At 35.4% G+C, this 22035-nt stretch overlaps 1 protein-coding gene across 1 annotated transcript in view; it reads left to right on the top strand.

The window, feature by feature from the left end:
* The window catches only part of IA-2 (tyrosine phosphatase IA-2), a 285485-nt gene that overhangs the window by 42613 nt on the left and 220837 nt on the right, over window positions 1-22035 (top strand). Inside the window, exon 3 of the mRNA XM_089091152.1 lies at window positions 17041-17107. Within this exon, the coding sequence (XP_088947278.1) occupies window positions 17041-17107 (67 nt within the window). The remainder of the gene's footprint in view (window positions 1-17040; window positions 17108-22035) is intronic.

Raw genomic sequence — 22035 nt, 5'->3', positions numbered from 1 at the left:
GACTTTTACATTTATTTTTCCATATACGGTATTTATTTATTTTTTATTTATTTCTTATTTATTTATTAATTGAATATTTTACTTTTATTTTTTTTCTCATGTTTGTTTATATTTTATTTTTAAATTAAGGATCAAAATGGCAGCTAAGCAGAGGAGGTATTGGGGGACAAGTATAGCCTTTTTTATTGGTGATAAAACCTGGTGAAAATGACGTTTTTATCTTGAGATATTTTTTCTATCTTTCTTTTAAGCAGCAGTAATATCCAGTTAAATCTAAAAATTCAAGCCGGTATTTCATGGTGAATGAATGATTTTATTCAGTGATTAAATAAAAAAACCAGTTTTTTTTAACTGAAAGTAAGGAACGACGTTAAAACTTAAAACGGACAGAAATTATTCCGTATATGAAAGGGGCTGTCCCCTCCTCAACGCCTCGCTCTTTACGCTAAAGTTTTTTATTGTTAAAAAAAAAATAAGAGTTGTGAGAAAGTCAAACTTTAGCGTAAAGAGCCAGGCGTTGAGGAGGGGACAGCCCCTTTCATATACGGAGTACTTCCTTCATGGAAAGATCTTCCCAAATAACCCCCGACCCCCCCACCCCCATACTACAAGAAAAAATCCCCCCTGAAAACGTCTCTATATTTCCTAATAACGAATACTATATGTTAACATTGGGTAAAGTTCATAACTTTCAGCCCTCCTCCCGGGGATTTCGGGGGATTAAGTCATCCTAAAGGACATACTTATCGTATTTTCAACCATGTTAAACAAAATGGCTATCTCAAAATATTGATCATGTGACTTTGGGGAAAAAATGAGCGTGGGAGGGGGCCTAGTTGCCCTCCATTTTTTTGGGTAACTTAAAAAGGGAACTAGAACTTTTAATTTCCGTTCAAATGAGTCCTCCCATGATATTCTAGGACCACTGGGTCGATACGATCACCCCTGGGAAAAAAAAACAAAAACAAAAAAAAAACAAAGAAAAAACGAATAAACACGCATCCGTGATCTTTCTTCTGGCAAAAAATACACAATTCCACATTTATGTAGATAGGAGCTTGAAACCTGTACAGCATGGTTCTCTGATACGCTGAATATGATGGTGTGAGTTTCATGAAGATTCTATAACTTTTAGGGGGTCTTTCCCTCTATTTTCGAAAATCAGCCAAATTTTCTCAGGCGCGTAACTTTTGATGGGTAGGACTAAAGTTGATGAGAGTTACATATATGAATTCAGCATTTAAATCTGATTCTTTTGATGTATCTATTGGTATCAAAAACCCGTTTTCTAGAGTTTCGGTACCATTGAGCCGGGTCGCTCCTTACTTACAGTTCGTTACCACGAACTGTTTGATGAAACCCGTAGAGAGTATTTCACTATCTAATCTACAAAATATAGCATAAAGTATTAAAAACTGAAAATCACAAGCAAAATACTAAACACCACAAAGAAACAAGGAAAAAGGAAAAACAATAAGTTGACAACAATTATTAGCACTTAATAGTAATTAAATGAAGGGGAAAAAAATTATATAATATCTAGTCTCTTTGTTCGGTTCAAGTATTCCAAAAAGGCATACCCAGCCTCTTTGATGAACCAGATAACATTAATATTAAAATTATTAGAGTAAGAAAACCCTTGTATTTTAAATTGCATTTCAGTTCTTTCATTTTCAAAAAATTTACGCTCAAAAAGATATAAAGTCTTCTCGTCACCACAATCACAATTGGAACAATCTTAATTATACATAAAAATGATTTTAGTTTAACGTGACTAGTAACATTTTGTGTCAGTTCATAATTAGGGGTATTTTTTGTAACTTAAAGATCAGTATGATCAGTAAAAAACTGAAAGATCCAGGGCTTAACAGCTTGGCAAAATAACTCATAACATTTCATACGTAGGTTTTTACGAATTTCATTTAAATTATTAGAAGTAGAAAGGGAATTACCGAATAGAAAATTTACTTGCGAGTCCGTATAATGTGAATGATCATTTGAATTATAGTTATTTAAGCTATTTCAGGGTGTTAATTTAAAAAATGTTTCTGAAAAGAAGTTATTTCAAAGAAAAGTAAAGAGCTATATTAAACCAAAGAAAAGCAAAAATGAAGGCAAATAATTTTTGAAGGGAGAGAATACCATACATCACCATCAATTAATATGTGAAACACAAAACGAACAGAAATTAAAACAAATAATCCAGTTAATCTCAAAACGAGAGGATGTCAGCCCTACTCCTCTTAGTTTCTGTTCATTTTGCGTTTTCGGTTATGTATTATTATTTCTGTTTGCTTTGGTTTCATTTATTTATTGAAGGTAATTTATGGTATTTTTACGCTTAAAAAATTTATTGACTTTATTTCTGCTCTCCTCTTGCTTTATGGAGCTCTTTACTTTTCTTTGAAAAACTTCATTTTCGGAAAAGTTTTTGAAAATTAATTTATGTTCGGTTTTAATTGACAGTTTAGTTTTCATTAGTTATTTATATTAATCTCTGTCTATTTTGGGTTTCATTTAATTGATGATGGTGGTTTATGTAATTATACGCTTGACAAATTATTTGACTGCATTTTTGCTCATCTTTAGTTCAATATAGCTCTTTACTTTCTTTGAAAAACTTCTTCTGTAGAGCAAGCTTTTTCAAACTAATTGTTGAAAAGAGCACAAACTTTCAAATTTCAGTTGAATAAGTCCCCTCAGCAGTTTCCATCACAGTTTATATAATTATATGAACTGTGGTTTCCATGAACAATCCATCCATATGAAATGGATAATAGGCAGCGAAATAGCGCTGCCTAAGAAAAGAACTATGGTGGCACAATGTATTATTTATTTATTATTTTTTTTTCTTTAAGAGCAGGGCACTTCGTATCGAAGCAGTTGTAGTAGAAACTTTGAAAAGGGCTCATTTGACTGGAAATTGGAAGGGCCTGTGCCCATTTTAATAGCTGAAAGTAATTGGAAGGCAACTAACATCCCTTCCCGCCCACCATTTTCCAAAAAATATCCAATCAAAATTTTGAGATAGGCATTTTGTTCAACGTAGTTGAAATATACGAAAAAATGCCTTGGAGTTCTGAACCGTTTTCAAAATTTTTTGCTCTGGAAAATTCTACTTTTATTGTGTTTTTCATTAACAGCGCGTTATATAAATTTTGGTGGTTTAATTTGGGCGACTAATTTTAGCTGCAATTGTAGAAGAGTTCGAGTTCTGTAGAATAAGGCTATACGGCTGATTAGAAGATATGATTGTGGTATTGATAGCACTGAATCACTTTTTAGAAAGTTTAAAATTTTAAAGGTTGGCGAAATAAGGGATTATCAAATTGGAGTATTTGTATTTCAGTGTCTGAATGGTCTTGCACCGGATTTTTTTATGAATATTTTTAAGCCTAATTCATTTTACCACGATGATTCGACTAGGAGTGCGGATAGTCTTGCATCTGAGCCACGGAACACAACGAGAGCGAGTCAAGTGACCAGACACATGGGCCCGTCAGTTTGGAATTCGTTCCCAGATTCTGTTCTTCAAGCTGAAAGTGTGCAGCAACTTAAAACACGTATTAAAAAATCATTTCTTTTCAGGAATTTGGTAGTGTTAAAGGTTCGAGAGAAGGCTTTTTTTTTGTAGATATTTCATTTTTATTTTTTTATATTTTGTGCCATTATATATTTATCATTAATTTCATTTATTATTATTGTTATCCCCTTTTTTAATTTTATTTGTTTTGTTGAATGGGCATGCATGATATCCGACCAGTAATTTTTTAAATCATATTCTTTCTTTATTTCTAAATTTTGTAAAAGTTTTTTGTTTTTTTTTGTTAATAAAAATGTATGAACCTGAACCTGAAAAATCCAAAATTGCATCTTTGAGGATGACAGCCCCCCCCCCGAGCCCTCAGGGCGAGGGATGTAAACTGTGCCCTGGGGGCATATACGGTTTATATAGAAAAGGTGATAGTAGAAACTTCAAAAAGGGTTCATTCAATTGGAAATTGAAAGAGCTAGTGCCCTTTTTAATAGTCGAAAGTGACTTTTAGGCAACTAACCCCGCTCTCACGCCCACCATTTCCCAAACCACATCCAACCAAAATTTTGAGATAATAATTATTTTCGAAGTAGTTGAAAGTTCTAGAAATAAGGTCTTTGAGGATGACTCCCCCCCCCCCTCACAGCTTAAAAGTTCTGAAACTTAGGTCTTTGAGGTTGGCAAGCCCCCAAGCCTCAATGGCAAAGGTTTTAAGTTATGCCCTTGGGTCATATAAGTTTTTTTTTATAGAAAGTGTTGTCTTAAAAACTTCAAAAATAGCTCATTCAAGTGGGAAATGAGAGGGCTAGTGCCCTTATTAATAGTCAAAAGCGATCGGAGGGCAAATGCACCCCCACGCTCATCGTTTCCCCAAACACTTTCGATCAACATTTTGATATAGCCATTTTTTGAACGTAGCTGAAGGGTCCAAAAATTATGTCTTTGAGTATGACAACCCCCCTCCCCCAAAGCCCTCAGGGCTAAGGTTGTAAGTTATGCCCTGGGGGTATATAAGGTCTTTATAGAAAGCATTGTCGTAAAAACTTCAAAAAGGGCTTATTCGATTATAAATTGAGAGGGCTATTGCCTTTTTTAATAGTTGAAAGTAATCGGAGGGGAAATCCCTCCTCCCCACGCCCATCATTTTCCCAAACACTTCCTATCAACATTTTGATATGGCTACTTTGTTCAACGTAATTGAAAGGTCTGGAAATTATGTCTTTGAGGATGATATCCCCCCCGTAGCCCTCAGGACAAGGGTTTTAAGTTATGCCCTTCGGCAATATAAGGCTTTTTATAGAAAGTGTTGTCGCAGAAGCGTCAAAAAGGGCTCATTCGATTGGAAATTGAGAGTACTAGTGCCTTTTTTATTATTCGAATGTGATCAGAGGGCAAATGACCAAACCCCCCACCCCCGCCGCAAGCATCATTTCCCCAAGCACTTCCAATCAAAATGTTGAGATAGCCATTTTGTTCAAGGTATTTGAAAGGTCCGGACTTAGTAGAATGATGTGCCCTTGCAATATCTTTAGGCTCGCCATTCTAATCCTTCATTAAAAACACACAAATAAACTACTAAATTCTTTTTAATACCCTTTTGGCTACTCAAAATTCATATATTAACCATTAAAATATAATGTAAATTCTTTAATCTTAATACTAACTTCATTTCCTCAAATTGTTTTTAAAATCTACAGTTTAAAACTATTTATACTTTATAACATTTAAATTAAAAATTTTAAATTCAATTTCACTCATCCATTCCACATCTACTCTGTCCCTCCATACTCGACTCCGTCTCAAGTCATCCACATAACTTTCAAGCTAAACATTCGCCAAATGAATTTTGACTTGCTTTTGACGTTTCTGCATTTTCCACACATGCATGCTAACACTTGTCACTAACAAACGGAAATTATGGTTTTGAGGATAACAAATCCCTCCAGCCCTCAGGGCAAGGTTGTAAGTTATGTGCTGGGGGCATATAAGGTTTCTATAGAAAGCGTTGTCATATAAACTTCGGAAGAGCCTCATTGGATTGGTAATCAGACGCTCTTTTTAAGAGTCAAACTGATTGGGGGGAAGCTATCCCTCCCCACGCACAAACGTACGTCGTATTTTCCCGAAATGCGGCTAATAGAAATTTTGAGACAGCCATTCTATTCAAAATAGTCTAAATATCATAAAACAAGGTTTTTGGGATTGAAACGCACCCCAGAGATTAAGGGCATGTGTTGTAAATTATGCCCAGGGGGTATTTTAATTTTTTATGGTAGTGATGGTTGTTTAACTTTAGAAGAGGCTCATTTAGTTGTCAATGGGATATTCTACCTCCTTTTAAAGCGTCAAAAGTGATGGAGGGTATTTATCCCCCCCTAAATCCCCACCTTTCACCAAACGCTTCTGATTGAAATTGTGAGATAGCGATTTTATTTTCAAAATTGTCCAGACAATAGACAATAATTTCTCTAGGGATGACGCAACCCCCCAACACCTGGGGACAGGGTTGTAAGCTATTTTATGAGGTTATATAAGGTTATTGTGGAATGGGCTGTTGTATAAACATCAGCTGGGGCTTATTTGATTTAAATTTGGAAGTTATAGTGCCCTTTTTAAGAGTCAAAGTGATTTGAGAGCAAACAGCCCCTCTCCCTCGACGCTCAGCATTTGCCTTAACACCTCCAATTACAATTTGGAGATAGCAGTTTTTTCATCGTAGTTGAAGGTTTTCGAAATTATGTCTGTGAGGAAGACACCCCCTGCCCCTACAGCTCTCAGGGAAAGGGTTGTAAGTTATGCCCTTGGGGCATATAAGGTTCTTATAAAAAGGGTGGCCGCATATGATTTGAAGGAGACTCATTTGATTAGTAATCATAATTTCTAGTGCCCTTTAAGAGTCAAAGTGATCAGAGCGCAGCAACCCCCCCCTCCCTCCACACACATACACACACACACAATCGTGTTTTCCTGAGATGTATGCAAAAGATATTTTGATACGGGCCTTTTATTCAAAATGGTCCAAATATCATATAACAAGGCTTTTGAGGTTGATACAAACCACCAGAGACTGAGGGCGAGGGTTGTAAGTTATGCCCCTGGGGCATTTAAGGTTTTTATTGAAGGGATGGTTGTATAAGCTTTAGAGGTGGCTCATTTGGTTGAAATTGGAACTTCTAGTTCCCTTTTAAGAGTCAATATTGATGGAGGCCAAGTAGCAGTGCCCTTCCTCCCCCGCCCACTACCCCTCTTTTCACCAAATGCCTCTGATTGAAATCGTGCGATCGCAATTTTGTTTAAAATAGTCTACAGAACATATAACAATGCTTCCAGGGTTGGCAGAACCCCTCAGAGCCCTGGAGCAAGGGCTTTAAGTATGCCCTGGGGGAAAATAAGGTTTTAATGAAATGGGCGATTGTATTAAATTCAGATGGGCCTCATTTGATTTTAAATTGGAAGTTATAGTGCCCTTTTTTAGAGTCAAAGGGATTTGAGAGAACCGCCCCCCCCCCCCGCCCATCATTTCCCATAACATAAATATCCAAGCAATGTTTTGAGACATCAGTTTTTTCAGCATTGTTGAAAAGTTCAGTAACTACGCGTAGCGATAGTTGTAGTAGCATTAGTAGAATTAGACGCAGTATCCAAACAGCACCTTTTTTCAACATCTCCTTCAACAAGCGATGAAATTTTTCACTTAATACCATCAACCGGTCCTGAAGCTTTGCTGATACGTCATCTTGACAACCTATATGGGCATCATGTGTTTCGATTTTTCAATACAGTTATAATGTTGCCCAAAATTTTCGCCTTAATACTCTAAGGTTTATTAGTTGTAGTAGTAGCACCAGTAAATATAGTAGTAATAGTAGGAGTACAGTTAATAGTAGTAGTCTTAGCTTTAGTAGATGTAGCAGTGGTATCAGTAATAGTAATAGTAGCAGTTGTATTTTAGATGTAGAAGCATTAGTATTATGATGCAAATATTGTCTTTTGGTTAGTTCAACATCCCCTCCAACAAGCGTTGTTAGTTTTAATTTCACACACTAAACTGTTCCTAAGATATTCCTGATATACCCTTTTGACAAACTGCATACGGATGGCAGGTTGTCTCCCAGACAACAGAAACATTCTCTGAAAATTTTACCTTCATTCCTTCATAGGTTGTCGATTTTGAGCTAACCAGAAGACACTGTGTGTATTCATTTAATGCTGTTTCTGCTATTACTCTAACTAACGATACTAATGGCATTAAGTTGAAAATTTTAGGGAACGTTTAGGAGGAGCGTCAGGGCACATTAAAGAAACAGGCAGCGATGTTGAATCATAGCTAGTAGTATCATATATATTTTAAAGAGTTAATTTGATTGAAAATTAAAAGTTCTAGTGCCCTCTTAAGAGTCAAAAGTGATTGGATGGCGATTCGCCCTACTCTTTAGCTCATAATTATCCCGACACTTGAATCAAAATTTTAATACAGCCATTTTGTTCAGTATAGCTGAATGGTCTAGCAACTATATCTTTATGCTTATTGGGTAGGTCAACCCCCCACAGTCATGTAATTTACCCATTATGCTTAAAAACTAAATGCTGCTTTAAAAGTAAATCAAAAGACACTGTTTGTATTCTGGGTTGCCAATAAGATATCTCAGTAATATACCAAAAACGACTGAGGGTATTAAGTTCAAGTTTTCGAGGCTTCTGTTATTACTGCTTCTTCTCTTAAAATTTGACTAAATCAAAAGAATGTAAGTGTATCCAGGCTGTGTAAGAGCATAAATATAATTTTTTGGGAATGGTATTAACTTATATTTATCAGGTCAATTAGAGGATGTGTATGACTAAATTAAACACTACTATGTGTATCGTGATTTCCAAAAGAGATAATTTTGTTAAAAATTGCTGAAAAAGTTTCTTCAGCATATAAATAGCAGGCCAAACTATAAATTCTTGAAGGAAAAACGGAAAGATTCAAATTTTTATTTTCTTTTTCCCTGAAAAAGACTATGGTAATATAAAACGAACAGAAATTAATTAAAAAAAATTTTTTCCACAAAATAAGTTTTTCAAAAAAAGTAAAGAACTCCATTAAACCAAAAATGAACAAAAACAAAATCAAATAATCTACCAAGGATACAACTACCGCAAATAAGCATCAATAAATAAATCAATTCTAAAACGAACAGAAATTAAAATAAATAACAGAGTCGAATAATAAAATAAAAACGAGCAAAACTTAATATGAGTAGGGTTCAAAACCCCTATGTTTTCTAAAAGCCAGAATATTATTTATACTTTGCTGAAAACAATTCTTTTAAATGTTTTCACGTTTATAACTTTAAGAAATAAAAAATTAATTAAGATTTTAAGGAATAAATTTCACTGATATTTATTCCTTAATGCCTAATTCCTTTTAAGGGATTCCTTTATTCCTTAATTCCTTATAAGGCCTAAAAATTGCAGAATGCGTTAAACGGGACGATATATCTCTTGAATTAGAACAACCAGAGATCTATATACACCCATCCTCAGTTAATTGCTCGGATGCTACAAGTGTGGTAAGACAGGGATTCTCCTGCCAAGTCTTTATTGTTATCCTCAGCCTACCATACATAGATACAGTCTTGTATCAGAGATATGTAGTAAATCAGAGGTCTGATATATAATATCAGCATATTTATATTAAGCTGACAATGCACATTTTTTTCAGTAAATTCATTTGAATTTTTTTCATTAAGGTACAAATTATATTCTGGCTTTTAGAAAGCATAGGGGTTTTGAACCCTACTCATATTAAGTTTTGCTCGTTTTTATTTTTACTCAGTTATTTATTTTAATTTCTGTTCCATTTATTTCCATTCTGTTCCATTATGTAGGTTCCATTTATTTATTGATACTGATTTGTGGTAGTTGTATGCTTGGTAGATAATTTGATTCTGTTTTTGTTCATTTTTGGTTTAGGGAGTTCTTTTTATTTTTTTTTAAAAACTTATCTTGTGGAAAAATTGTTTTTTAATTAATATAGAAAAAAAAACACATTGAAGGCTTACGGCTCTTTATTACAGACACAAGACCTCTGACTTACTGCATACCTCTGATTCAAGACTGTGTCTATATATGGTAGGCTAATGATAACAATAAAGGCTAGGCAGGAGAATCCCCGTCTTACCACACTTGTAGCATCCGAGCAATTAGCTGAGGGTGGGTGTATATGGGTTTCTGGTTGTCCTAATTCAAGAGACATATCGTCCTATAACGTATTCTGCAATTTTTACACTTTTCCAATAACTTAAAATAGTATTGATATTGTTTTTTTTTTATCACCCGATTCTTATTGAAGAAATATTGGGTTCTCCTTTCGCAAAATCGAAAAATTCAGACAATATTACTGGATAGAGTAGAACAAGATTCAACCCGAAAACCCTCTCGCTCTTTCAGGAAACCATTGTATAAAATCTTCAACCCTTTAAGGATTTTATCATTATCCTGTGCGTCTCATTTTGTTCAACTTTTTTCCTTTTTTTAACTTAAATTTTTTTTAATCCTACTGACCTTTCACTATCAGTTGGGTTAGTAGTTATTAATGCCTCTTAAAACCATGCTAATGTGCCGAAATTTCCTCTTATATCATTTTCCCATACCTCTTGGCAGCAAAGACTCCAATTTATATAATGCTATTTATTTATTGCCTTACTTCAGTCTGGATCATTATAATCCTTCATTCTTCAAAAAGCTCGCAAAAAAGCTTTCATCCAATTTTCTTCTCCCTTTCAATTTTTATCTTCGACAGGATTGACAAAGCACTCATTTATATTCTAAGCCTTTTCTAATGGAAGAAGAAAAGGGAAAAGGTTTTACCATACTTTTACCCAGCCGTTTGATCAATAATTATGTTACTTCTCTCCTTTTTTAAATTGCACAGTAACAGAGGATGCATCCATTATACTGTTTGTAAAATTGTTGAGGTCCGGTAACAACTAACCAATACCGTAAGTCCTTGGGCTAAAGGAACCGAAATACAGAAGTAAAAATAAAAAAAAATATTGCTTCCACCCAAAAACGGGACCCAAAAAAGGGTCAAGTGATTTGTTTGGAACACCTTAAAATTAAAACCGTAAGTTCCTGGACCAAGGGGATCTTAATTTTCAAAAATAGCTTTAGTTTTTGGGAATTGGTCCCAAAACTCGGGCCCTGGAAAGGGCCCCCATTTTTAGATTGGTTTTAAATGTCTTATTCTTTTGTTAATAGGTCACGGAGACCTCAATATGCAAGAAACAAATGAAAAGAAAATTTGGTTCCTCTGAAAAAGAGCCATTAGTTTTTTTTGGTTGGGGCTAGACCCCCCAAAATATGAGGCCCAAGGATTTGTCTAAAAACTTTTTTTTCACTTTGCCAGCAACTTTCAAGAATTCTTACCTGGCTAAGGGCCAAACATTCTTTTGGAAGGAGAATGCTGTTAGGGCTTAAATGAGCAAAATTTTTTTTCCCCTGATCAGTTTGAAACTCGCAGCCATAAGTCCCTGGCCAAGGGCGACCTAATATATACAAAAAACAAAACAAGCTGGATATGATTATTTAAAGAATTGGTTCCAAATAGGACCAAAAACTATTTTTATGATCAATTCAAAACTTATATCTTAAGTCCTTGATCCAAGAAAACTCCAACGCGCAAGAAAACAGATTAAAAATTCTAGGTTCCCCCAAAAAGGACCAAAAACTTTTTTCCGAACAACTTGTAACTTACGCCCGCAAGTTAATGATCCAAGAGAGCCCTTATGCACAAAAACAATTTAGGAGGACAAGGGCCCCCAATAACTCGGGCCAGAACTTTTTATTAGCTTTGCACTCATACCTGAAATTCCCTGGGTAAAGAGGCCAAATTCGCTCCAACAAGATTGAAAAAAATTAATTTTCCTAAACAGCTTGAAATTTAAACTAACAAGTTCCTGTCCAAGCAGTCTGTAATATCCAAGAACGATTTCAGTTTGGAGGCACGGGATTCCCAAAAAGTTGTGACTCAAAAAGGGCCGCAATTTTACAAACTGAATTTTTTTTAAGCCTCCAATTTTTGAAACTCAGCACGCTATTTTGTTTGAAAAGAGACTGAAAAGTGTTTTTTTTAAATGAGGAACTTTTGCGTGATTATTTTTTTATTGACTTTGAATTAAGTTTTTTTGTGATCTGGGGATTTAATATGTTTAGATTTTGTTTTTCTTCTTATTAGTCAAGGACTCTCGATAAGGAAAGATCGCTAGAAAATAGTTACCAGGCTTCAACGAGCTGAAGATTGGAATGTGGAATCTAGGGCAGAAAAAAGAAATGAAAAATAAGATGCACCACCATCTGGTGATGCATTCAAAATTCCTTGCACAAATGGCAAAAAGGCCGTATCTTCAAAAATAGGATAAAACAAAGATTGGGCATATTTTAATTATGGGGAGCTTTTTTGAGCATTTTCTCTGGCAAAATATTTCTCCGTGAGTGCAATTTCAATTCCACTAATGAGAGATTTCAAGTTTAGAGGGGGAGTATTATCTCTCCACTCTACTTTTCACATTTACCTTGCCTTAATTTGCACTTACAAGCATTAGGAACTTAAGAGTTCTTCAACTGATCGACGTTAGCGTGAAATAGCTGTACTCTGAGCAATACTAAGTATTTTTGCAAGTTCTCTGCCCTCTCCCCACCCCAAGTCTTCCGGTGTGATTTAGATCTTTCCAAGTTCGGACAGCCTCTTTGCGCTATACTTATGCACCTAGCTGAAATGTTACGGGAACACTACCTAGCGATGCGATCTCATTGTACGAACGTCAATGTCATCGCTTTGTTGCTATTCGAAGATTATATTCAATGTGAAAAGGTGACCAGCCTCGTTTAACCTTGTGACGCCAGATCATACTGTTGAATCGACCATAAATCTTGATTCAAAAAAATTCTGGTCTAGTTGGTATTACAACAAGCCAACTAGCATTCGAAAAGCGGACTAATTGATTCTTCGCATCATGAAGATAGCTTGAAATTTATTGAAAAGTATATGATTCTTGCAAAAACGGATGTGTCCGTATTGCACTGTCACACTACAACTGAAGAAATCCTTATGAATGTGATAACCAATAAGAAGGCCAGTTCATCGGTTGCGAGCTTCTTACCTGGATTTGAGGAAAGAGGACTTGAGGCTGTAGCCAAGTATGCCAAAGTAGGTGAAAAAGACTTTTCAAAAGTTAAAGTACAATGGATGTTGCTTCAAGAAAATCGGGATCAAAAAACGAATGCCGCTGGATAAAGCGCAGATTTTTCAGTGCTTATGACAATTAAGAGAATCCTGTGTGGAATAGATTCCAGCAGTAACAGTAGACTGAAACAGCTTGAAAATATTCTGAGCTTTGAACTCGTTTCGTATGATCCTTCAATTTTTGAGCTCATGGATTCTACGTTGGCGCTCTGAAGTGGTGGTAAGTCTGCCGTGCTAGATTTTCTGAGAGAGGCCAGTGGCTTGAGTGAATGGCCTGAAAACCTGAACTTCAAAGAGGAACATTGCTTGTATGGGAATGAAGTATTTGTTATCAACTTCATGCTACTGGTTCGCCAAAAGCCACCAGCTTAAAATGAAACCGTTGAAATCTATGCCATACGGTTGCTTAAAGCCGTGTCAAAAGGGATACCTTAAACAGCAAGTTAAATTCATATCGTGGGTTACTGGTATGACGCACTGTTTGGTCACTCTGATCCAAGTAGAGGCAGTATGTCTCTGAAGGACTACAATGGGTATCATCAGCTATGTTACCGCTACTTGACAGTCTTCTCCTTCTCGACGAGCTCAAAAATTGGAAACTGACAAAGATTGTTGCCTATACAAAGAGCAAATCAAATTTGATGAAAGCAATGTATGAAACATGGGAAGCAAATGGATTTGACTATATAAGCAGCTTAAGCACTGTTGCCACCTTGAGTGTATGGCTGTCTGGAGGATTTGAAGACAGGATGAGAGCTCTATGTTTAAGGCATGATGTTTATTCGCTCTGTTTCGAGGAATTTCTGAGTAGAACATATGAGGAAGCCGAAACCAGAATGGCTCAGCACGTTGCGTTTTGCTTCAGAAACAGCTTTGAAAGGGTGACTGCTTGTGCTAATGATACTGATGTAGTTGTGATATTAGCGGACCAATTCCCTCGTCTCCTTAATATTTTTCCTGGGGAGAATTTTGTGCCTTATCTTTTCGTGAAGTTTCCAAATTAGTTTTTCCCCATTGATATTTTGTTCCAGAGAACGGAGAAGCAAATGTTGAACTACCTGGTATACATTCACTGCATTTCCGGGTTTGACACAACGAGTTACCTTTATTCCAAAGGAAAAGAACATTCTTAGCGTCCGCCAAGAAGAGCGGTCTCTACGTTGAAATTCAGTGTGCAATACTGAAGTTGAGAGATGAAACCTTCACGAAGCCAGAATGTTCTCCTTCCAAGATCATGCAAGAAAGCTGATAATCAGCGCTTATGGAAGAGATCCTAATTAGTTTCCCCTCAGTGATTTACGAGTACACTTTTACCCTCGGAAGAAGGAGCTGAAAGCGTTGCCTCCTACAGAGGGGGCTTTTGTTGAATATTGTAAGCGTTCTAACTATCAGCTTGCAATCTCGAATGCCTTATTGATTGCAAGACCATGTCTGCCAAGACCTTTGAGTTATGGATGAAAATTTTCTAGACAAAATTTTGTTCCTATTGTTTCGAGTGCTTCCTCGCTTCCATCGTAATATCCACAACTGTTTTGTGAGTGTAGAAAAAAGTGCATCAAGAACTGTAAGTGCCTTCCTTCATTTTGTGATGTTTTGTGTGCTTGTGCCGGAAAGTGCGATAATTCGCCCGAAAAAGTATAGGCGTAATTTGTGGTCATTTTCTTTAGATTCTTTTTCTTTCTCTTTTTTCATCAAAAGCTCTATTTCTGCAGCTAATTTTTTTTATTTTAGACGTACTTCTGACGAGGCTAGGATTCAATATCTGTGCACTTTAATTTATTCCAAGTAGCTTCTTTTTTGACGCCACTAATGGAATGGAGTTGCAAAGGTGTTGTTACCTTCCTGTGCAGCCTCAATCGCTCTATTCCCCCCTTTGAAAATAACTCTAATGCAAGCACAGAAAAGACGGTTTCTGGTGTCACCACTTAGGTATGTTTTAAAAATGTGCAGTTAGGAAGCTAGATCTGATGGTGCTCATTATTTTTTCTTTTTCTTTGTACCTTATTCTGTTTCACATTCTATATTCAAACCTCTCATCTAGGTCGAAAAAAAAAAGAAATTATAGCCGATGATGTCATCGATTTTGCCAATTAGATGATATCTCCTTTGGCACAAAAAATTTTCGTTGCGTCCGCCCATGTTCGTTCTTAGCAACCAATTCTGCCCCTGATTAATTCCTCAGACTTACTTAGCTCGCTTAAGCCTCTGATGTTAGAATTTCGTTGGCTGGGTCCCTGACTACATTTGAAAAAGGATCAGTTTTAAACCTGCAGTTTCAAGTTCCCTGGCCAAGAGGAACCTTATATAAGAAATTAATTTGGAAACATGCCTCCCTCAAAAAATGGGGTCCAAAAAGGGCCAGCAACTATTTACCTACCAGGTCAAAACTTCAGTCTTTAATTTTTTTTTCCAAGATAACCCCAGGTTACAAGAAAGAATAGTAAAAAAATATAGCTTCTCTCGAAAAAAAAACAAAGATTTTTTTTCTCGAACGACTTGAAACGTTCACCCGCAAGTTGGGTGGATGGGCCACAAATGCACAAAACGTAATATAGATTGCAACCATAAGCTTTTCATTCTTAATATAAAGCTTAAGAAACCATATTTTTTTTGGAATCAGCATAAAAAGCCAATTTGTTTGATTTTTTAAATGTTATCAAAATTTTGTTTTTAGAGGTTCAGTTATTATTGGGCAGAGTTGCTCCTTACTTACACTTCGTTATCACGAACTCTTTGAATGAATTACTCTTTTATTACCGCTATCCTTACCGCTATATCCTTACCGCTTATTACCGCTATCCTTAGTCCTGGTTTTACTCGTGATCAACTTGAGAAACGTTCTTGAAAAAATAAAAATAGTAAATAGCCATATTAACACCTAAAACGAACACAAGTAAATTCATATAATAATTCAAGTCTAAAACAAGTAATAATCCCTTTAAAAAACTGATGAATCCCAAAACACAGAGAATTTGAAATGAGTAATGGTGTCAAACATAAAGATAATTAATACTGCTATGGTTAAATAGATTATTCCTAAAACAAACAGTGATCAAAATTAATGACAGAGTCAAACTTACACCAAACAGAAATTACCAAAAATAAGAGCAGGATTACCATAATTAAAGCTTCTTAAGCCTAGAAGATCAGCAAAAAGCAGATCTAAGAAGATCTGTTTTTTACTGAAAATCATATGTATTGTGAGTAGTGCTGCTTTTACTTGTTATGACGTAAACAACCAAAAACAAACCCATAATTATAACCAAGGTTACATGACAAACAAGTTTTTTAGAAAGCTGCTTTTGTGACTTCTATTTTAATTTTGTTATTTAATTTTTTTTATTTTTGTTGTTTAATTTTTGTTATTGTTTATAATTGTTGTTATAATTTTTATTTTTGTTATTATATAATTTTATAATTTTATTTTGTAATGTTTCATAATTTTTTTTGATATTTATTTTATAATTTTAATAATTTTCGTCATTTAATTTTTGATTTAATTTTTTTATTTTATGGAGCAGCTTTTACCAAAAGTATTTCATTTAATTTTATTTTATGTAAAAATACAGAAAACGGATGTCTAAATAAATTTTTAAAACGATCATTGGTAAATTTTGAAGAAATCTCTTTAGTTAGCTGAAGTAATACCTTGAATATTGCAGTGTCATAATGACAAAAGAGAAACCGCTTAGATTAGGTAACTACAAATAACGCTTTTAAAAGAACACCTTTTACTAAAACTATTTTATTTTATTCCGTTCCATAAAGGGGAATTCTGAAAAAAAAAATACTTAAAATTTTTTTTTAAGAAGAACATTGGTAATTTTTTAAAGAAATATCTTTAGTTTGTTGAAGTAATATCTTGAATTGACAAAATCATTAAATTAAGTGAAAATATCTGAAAATGGGTAAAATATTTAATAAGACAGGGAACTATAAAAAAAAGTATTTTTGGATAAATAATAATAGGAGGTTAAACATCTTGGCTGGACTTTGAGAAGCCTTTATCAGTTGGGAAAGAAAGAAAGGGAAAAAATTGATTTTTTTTTATTCTTATTGACCTCGTGTTAAAATTCCCAAAAATAAATTTCTATCTGTTCACCTTAATTGGAATCTTGACTTTGCAAACTAGACTACTTGGGATCTGGACTTTGCACCTAGCTGGATTAAAGCTCTTTTGGATCTGTGTTTCTGCGGTTTATACTTTGTAAGCACTGTTTCGGCTTATTTATTTCGTATTTAGAAAGCGTTTCAAAGGTACTTTTGTCTTTTTCAGACGAAGTCTTCGGGAGATGTTTACCACCAAGCTTGGATTTTGAGGGCTCAGAAATTTTCTTACACAAGTAAGTACGATGGTGAGAGTATATACACGATAGTAGCTTGAACAGGACTAATCGGTCAAAGGTCAATATAGTTGCACACGCTTCTATACAACCCTGCTATTCAGAATTTTCATTGTAGGATTTTTCCATTTTTTTTACATATCCTTACAGCCTTTTCCCAACTCTTTGAGGAGTCTCGGCTATGTTTTTAGCTGCCCCATCTGGATTGCCTAGTAAAGAGCATAGTATGTCAACTGTATTATTTTCCCCCGGTCAATTTCACATGCAACAGCTGACCATAGAAATTTGTTAATTGAAAAATTTTCTCTTATAATATCTTTTTCTAGAAATTGATTAAATTAAAAACTTTCCGAAAAATAAGTTTTTCAAAGAAAAGTAAAGGCCATTTTAAACTTAAACTTCATCTCATCTCTTCCATAAGAACCATATAGGCCCCCAGGGTGTAACTTAACTAGAACTGAACTAGAATTAGAACTGAACTAGAAGTTTCAATTTTCAATCAAATGAGCCCTCTCTGAAGTTTTTACGAGCATCCCTTCCATAAGAACCAAATGCTCCCCAGGGCAAAACTTACAACACCGGGTCCTGGGGGGGGGGCTGTGTCAACCCCGGAGTATTTGTTGTGTGGTTTTTGAACTATTTAAAAAAATGATTATCTCAAAGTTCTTTTTGGATGGGTTTGAGGAAAAAAGGGCGTGGAGGGGGGGGGTTGTAGGTGCCCTCCGATCTCTTTTGACTCTTAAAAAGTGAACTAGAACTTTCAATTTTCAATCAAAAGAGCCCTTTTTGAAGATTATACGAGCATCACTTCCATAAGAACCATATATGCCCCCAGGGCATAACTTACAACATCTGCCCCAAGGCCCTGGGGGCTGTGTCGAAACCGGAGTTTTTGTTATATGATCTCAGAAATATTTTTAACAAAATAGCTATCTCAAAAATTTTTTATCGGATATATTTAGGAAAAAAAGGCGTGGGGGGAGGGGCTGGTTACCCTCCGATATCTTTTGACGCTTAAAAGGTGAACTAGAAAATTTGATTTCCAATTAAATGAGCCCTCTCTGAAGTTTATATAAGCATTCCTTCCATAAGAACCATATATGCCCCGAGGGCATAGCTTATAACCCTTGCCCTGAAGACTATGGGGGTAATGTCCTGCTTAAAGATATAATTTCCAGGACATTTAACTACGTTGAACAAAGTGGCTATCTCAAAATTTTTATTGGATATGTTTGGGGAAATGGTGGACGTGGAAGGGGTGTTAGTTGCCTTCCAATCACTTTCAACTATTAAAAAGGGCACTAGCCATTTAAATTTCCAATTGAATGAGCCCTTTTTTGAAGTTTCTACGACAACGCTTTCTATAAAAAACCTTATATGACCCCAAGGCATACCTTACAACCCTTGCCCTTAGGGCTGTGGGGGGGGGTAATTTCCAAAATTTTCAACTACGTTGAACAAAATGGCTATCTGAAAATTTTTATTGGAGGTGTTTGGGGAAAAAGTGGGCGTGAGAGGGGGTTAGTTGCCCTCACATCACTTTTGGCTATTAAAAACGACACTAGCCCTTTGAATTTCCAATCGAATGAGTCCTTTTTGAAGTTTCTGCGACAAAGCTTTCTATAAAAACCTTGTATGCCCTATACAGAATTTTCAACTACTTTGAACAAAATGGCTATCATAACATTTTGATTGGATATGTTTGGGGAAATGATGGGGTGGAAAGGGTGTTAGTTGCCTTCCAATCACTTTTGACTATTAAAAAAGGCACTAGCCATTTAAATTTCCGATTGAATGAGCCCTTTTTTAAGTTTCTACGACAATGCTTTCTGTAAAAAACCTTATATGACCCAAGGGCATACCTCACAACCCTTGCCTTTAGGGCTGTGGGGGGTCATCTTCAAAGACCTAATTTCCAAAATTTTCAACTACGTTGAACAAAATGGCTATCTCGAAATTTTTATTGGATGTGTTTGGGGAAAAGGTGGGCGTGAGAGGGGGGTTAGTTGCCCTCACATACTTTTGGCTATTAAAAACGGCACTAGCCCTTTGAATTTCCAATCGAATGAGTCCTTTTTGAAGTTTCTGCGACAAAGCTTTCTATAGAAACCTTGTATGCCTCCAGGGCATAACTTACAACCCGTGTCCTGAAGGCTATGGGGGGAGTGTCCTCCTCAAACGCATTATTTCTATCTGGAAATCAACTATGTAGAACAAAATGGTTGTCTCAAAATTTTGATTGGGTGTGTTTGGGAAAATGGTGGGCTTGGAAGGGGGGATATTAGCCTTCCAATCACTTTTGATCCTTAAAAAGGGTACTAGACCTCTCGGTTTGCAATCGAATGATCCCCCTTTGAAGTTTATACGACAAAACCCCTTTTATATGAAGTGCCTCTGGGAAAAAAATAATAATAATAACAAATAATAAAACATTGGAGCCGTATGGCCTTTACTATAGGCAACGCTATAGCGTTGCCTCTGACCAAAGGGATTGGAGGGCAATTCCCTGTTCCGTATCACTCTCTGCCCCCAAGTTCCATAGTTACATTCCTTGAAATCAAATAGAAATTTCAGATAGCTTTTTTTGCAGTAGAAAGAGTCAATATCTTTTACTCACGGGCGGCATAGCTTAAACAACCCCTGGGGTAAAGGCCGGCATGTTTAAAAAAACGCCGAGAAAATATTTTTAATTTTTCTGTAAAATCTATGAAAATTTCCTTGTAAGTCAACAGTAAGAGATTGTCCAGAGGGAATTTTACGTGGGATGAACTTCCTATGGTGGAATTTTTCGTGGAGAGGGATTTCCATTGAGGAAGGTAGCAGCTTTCCTGGTGGTATTTGAAGAACGGTAAGAAATTAAATAAAAGCAAATTTTTTAACAGAAAATAAGGAGAACAACGGAAAATATATATATATATATATATATATATATATATATATATATATATATATATATATATATATATATATATATATATATATATATATATATATATATATATATATATATATATATATATATATATATATATATATAACTTAATATAGTTAATTTCGTAGAAACTTAACATAGTTAATTTTCAGATAGAAATTATGTTTTTGAGGAGGAAACTCCCCCAGCAGCCCTCAGGGCAAGGGTTGTAAGTTGTACCCTGGGGCATATAAAGTTTTTAAAGAAAGCTTTGTCGTAGAAAATTCAAAAAGGGCTCATTCGATTGAAAATTCAAAGGGGTAGTGTTCTTTTTAATAGTCGAAAGTGATTAGAGGGTAAATAACTCGCATCTCACGCCCATTATTTCCCCAAACACATCCAATCAAAATTATCAGATAGCCATTTTGTTCAACGTAGTTGAAAGTTCTGGAAATTAGGTCTTTGAGGATGACATTCCCCCCAGAGTCCTCAGGGCTAAGGTTGTGAGTTATGCTCTGGGGGCATATAAGGTATTTGCTGAAAGCTTTGTTGTAGAAACTTGAAAAAGGATTAATTTGATTGGAAATTCAAAGGGCCACATTGTTCAACGTAGTTGAAAGTTCTGGAAATTAGGTCTTTAGGGATGACAACCCCCCAGATCACTCAGGGCAATGGTTGTAAGTTATGCCCTGGGGGCATATAAGGTTTTTATAGATAGTGTTGTCGCAGAAGCTTCAAAAAGGGCTCATTCAATTGGAAATTGAAAGGGCTAGTGCCCTTTTCTAATAGTCGAAAGTAATTGGAAGGCAAACAACACCCCTTCCAAGAACACCATTTCCCCAAACACATCCAATCAAAATTTTGAGATAGGCGTTTTATTTAACGCAGTTGAAAGTTCTTTAAATAATGTCTTTGAGCAGGCACTCCCCCAACAGTCTTCAGGGCAAAGGTTATAAGTTATGCCCTAGCGGCATATAAGGTTTTTATTGAAAGCTTTTTCGTGACAACTTGAAAAAGGGCTCATTCGACTGAAAATTCAAAGGGCTACTGCCATTTTTAATAGTCAAAAGTGATTGGAGGGCAATTAACCCCCTCTCACGCCCACCCTTTTCTCAAACACGTCCAATCAACTTTTTTAGATAGCCATATTTTTCAACGTAGTTGAAAGTTTTGCAAATTAGGCCTTTGACGATGAACCCCCCCCCCCCCCACACACACACAACCCTCAGGGCAAGGGTTTCAAGTTTTGCCCTGGGGAAACATAAGGTTTTTATAGAAAGTGTTGCCATAGAAACTTCAAAAAAGGCTCATTCGATTGGAAATTGAAGTGGCTAGTACTTTTTTAATAGTTGAAAATGATTGGAGGGCAACTAAAACCCTCTCACGCTTACCATTTCCCCAAGCACAAACAATCAAAATTTTGTGATAGCCATTTTTATGAAAATTATTTCCTTGAGGATAACGACCCCCTCCCCTCGACAGCCCTCAGGAAAGGGTTGTAAGTTATGCCCTGGAAGCATATAAAGTTTTTATAGAAAGCGGTGTTGTAGAAACTTAAAAAAGGGCTGATTTGATTGGAAATTGAAAGAGATAGTGCTCTATTTAATAGTCGAAAGTGATTGAAGGGCAACTAACCCCCCTCTCACGCCCACCATTTCCCCAAACACATCCAATCAAAGTTTTATAATTTGTAATTTAATTTGTATATAATTTGTACTTTGCTGAAAAAATTCTTTTAAATGTTTTCACTTTTTTAACTTTAAGAAATGAAAAATCAATTAAGATTTTAAGGAATAAATTTCAGCATATGTATATTAAATTGACAATGCAAATTTTTTTCAGTAAATTAATTTGAATTTTTTCAATAAACTACAAATTATATTCTGGCTTTTAAAAAGCTTGGGGTTTACAACCCTACCCATATTAATCTCTGCTCTTTTTTAGTTTGACTCTTATTTACTTGAATTTCTGTTTGTTTAGGGTTTCATTTATGCATTGATACTGATTTGTGGTAGTT

This window comes from Artemia sp. Qi Xiang Cuo, chromosome 6 (assembly GCF_049724085.1).
Source record: "Artemia sp. Qi Xiang Cuo chromosome 6, ASM4972408v1, whole genome shotgun sequence".
Classification (NCBI taxonomy): Eukaryota; Metazoa; Arthropoda; class Branchiopoda; order Anostraca; family Artemiidae; genus Artemia; species Artemia sp. Qi Xiang Cuo.
Note: the sequence above shows the minus strand (reverse complement) of the source record. Positions and strands in the feature narration are given on the sequence as shown.